The sequence below is a fragment of the Pinus tabuliformis genome, chromosome J, assembly GCF_031772625.1.
Source record: "Pinus tabuliformis cultivar Carrire ecotype Pingquan chromosome J, CPIR1, whole genome shotgun sequence".
Taxonomy (NCBI): domain Eukaryota; kingdom Viridiplantae; phylum Streptophyta; class Pinopsida; order Pinales; family Pinaceae; genus Pinus; species Pinus tabuliformis.
Window position 1 is genome coordinate 1,396,081,610 of NC_142295.1, and position 1,878 is coordinate 1,396,083,487.

General features: G+C 35.2%; 1 protein-coding gene across 1 annotated transcript; it reads left to right on the forward strand.

The window, feature by feature from the left end:
- The first annotated feature begins 306 nt into the window (after positions 1–306).
- Positions 307–996, forward strand: LOC149232575 (thioredoxin-like protein CXXS1). Its single transcript, XM_089376520.1, has 2 exons — positions 307–408; positions 583–996. The coding sequence occupies exons 1-2, from the start codon at positions 307–309 to the stop codon at positions 865–867; spliced, it is 387 nt and encodes a 128-aa protein (XP_089232646.1). The 3' UTR covers positions 868–996.
- Positions 997–1,878: the final 882 nt, after the last annotated feature.

The window sequence follows — 1,878 nt, forward strand, 5'->3', positions numbered from 1 at the left end:
TAAGGACAAAAATATCGCCAATGTTATGTATGCAGAGCTGGCCAGCAAAATCCGAATCGGGAATAACAATTTCTTCTCTTTGGAAGTCATTGAAATTTGAGCCTCCTTGGAACTGCGTGACTTGATTGGCATGCCAACGTTGATTTACAAAATCAAAATTGATATAGAAACTGCCTGGGCTTTGCATTTTCCAGAGATCTCACCTCCTCTTGTTTACACGACAACGACTCCGCTGGCAAGTGCCCTGACTTTTGCTATAAAAGCTCCACACCACCTACCAATCTAGTCATCACTTATTTGTCAATCATGGATGCCCAGCAGAAGGTCACGGGTTCAAGAGTTTTAGTTGTGAATTCTACCAAATCATGGGATTACGTCTTGGCTCAAGCACACGCTCAATCCTGCCCGGTTAGTCACCATTTCTGTTTAATCCAACTTTCGATTTCGTTTGTTGCAGATATTTCTATTTCTCTGCTGCATATTTTACTAGTGGTATGGATACTTTGGCGAAGACATCGATTTTCTTTTTGTAAAGTGATTGGTGTTGGATTTGTTTATAAAAGGGATTTTACACCATTGCAGGTTGTAGTCTACTTTACTGCGGACTGGTGCGTGCCCTCCAAATACATGGCAGGGTTCTTCCGGAATCTGGCGTTGAAGTATCGAGACATCTTATTTTTGCTAGTTGATGTGGATGAAGTGAAAGAAGTTAAAGATAAAATGGAAGTGAAGGCCATGCCTACCTTCCTCTTAATGAAAAACGATGTGCAGGTCGACAAAATAGTGGGAGCCAATGCTGATGAGCTGCAGAAAAGGGTGGCTAACTTTTCGCAGATGACCCGCAAATCTGCCCAAGACCATGCCTGATCCTCCAAATTTAGTTTTCGTTAAATTTGCACACGAAGTTGCACAGTAATGTATACATCTGTGTGTCCTGTAATGTATTGTCTCCATGGCTTTTAAATTTGATTGTGCTCTGTATCCCAAACAAGCATCCACTGCAAAATTCTTTTATGGATTGTTTACTCTGAGATTTGGCTTCACATGAAGTGTTATATGTGATAATCATCTCACCAATTTATTCAGACCGTGTGCATATTATTCCAGAAATGAATTATGTATCCTGAACTTTGAAAATGAATGAAGCCTCCTAAAATTTGTTTGTATTTATTTATTCGATGTCAGATTCATAGATTCACATGCCATCGATATGTCCATTGTGATAACTATCGTGTAGAGAACGGTTAGATCTCGGGCTGCGGCGTTTGAGTGTTACTTTAAATGATAGTTTTATATAATTTTTATTTTAGTTCCTTTATAGCTAAAAGAAGATACCTGAGTTTTTTGAGTTTTAAAGATTTCACATTTCTAAGATTAACTAATTGAGATATTTGTGTTTTACAAATATGGAGTAATTTTACTTTACCATATTTTACTGTTTCAATTTAATGTTACTTATTTTTTATATTTGCAGAATATTCACCAATTTCACATGTTTAACATTTAGCATTTTTAATTCGAAAGGATATTAGTGAGTCTAAGTATCATTTTCAACGTATTATTCCTATACAATCTAAAACCTTAATATACCAACTTATGTTTTTCATTTCTTGGAAGATAGTTTTTATCCGAAATTTATTTCGGATAATCCTACTTCATCTATTTCTGAAATGTCAAGGCTAAAGCAATTAAAATGGTTTTATTATCTATTTATGACTTGTCAAGGTGAAAACAATGGAAATGATTTGATAATTATATTACATATTTATATCATTGGAAAATGAATACATAATGTGAGAATAAAGATGAATACATAATGTGAGAATAGAGATTTTTGGTTGAGGCCTTTTCCACCAACTTTCTTGTCTTTCTTTGAAT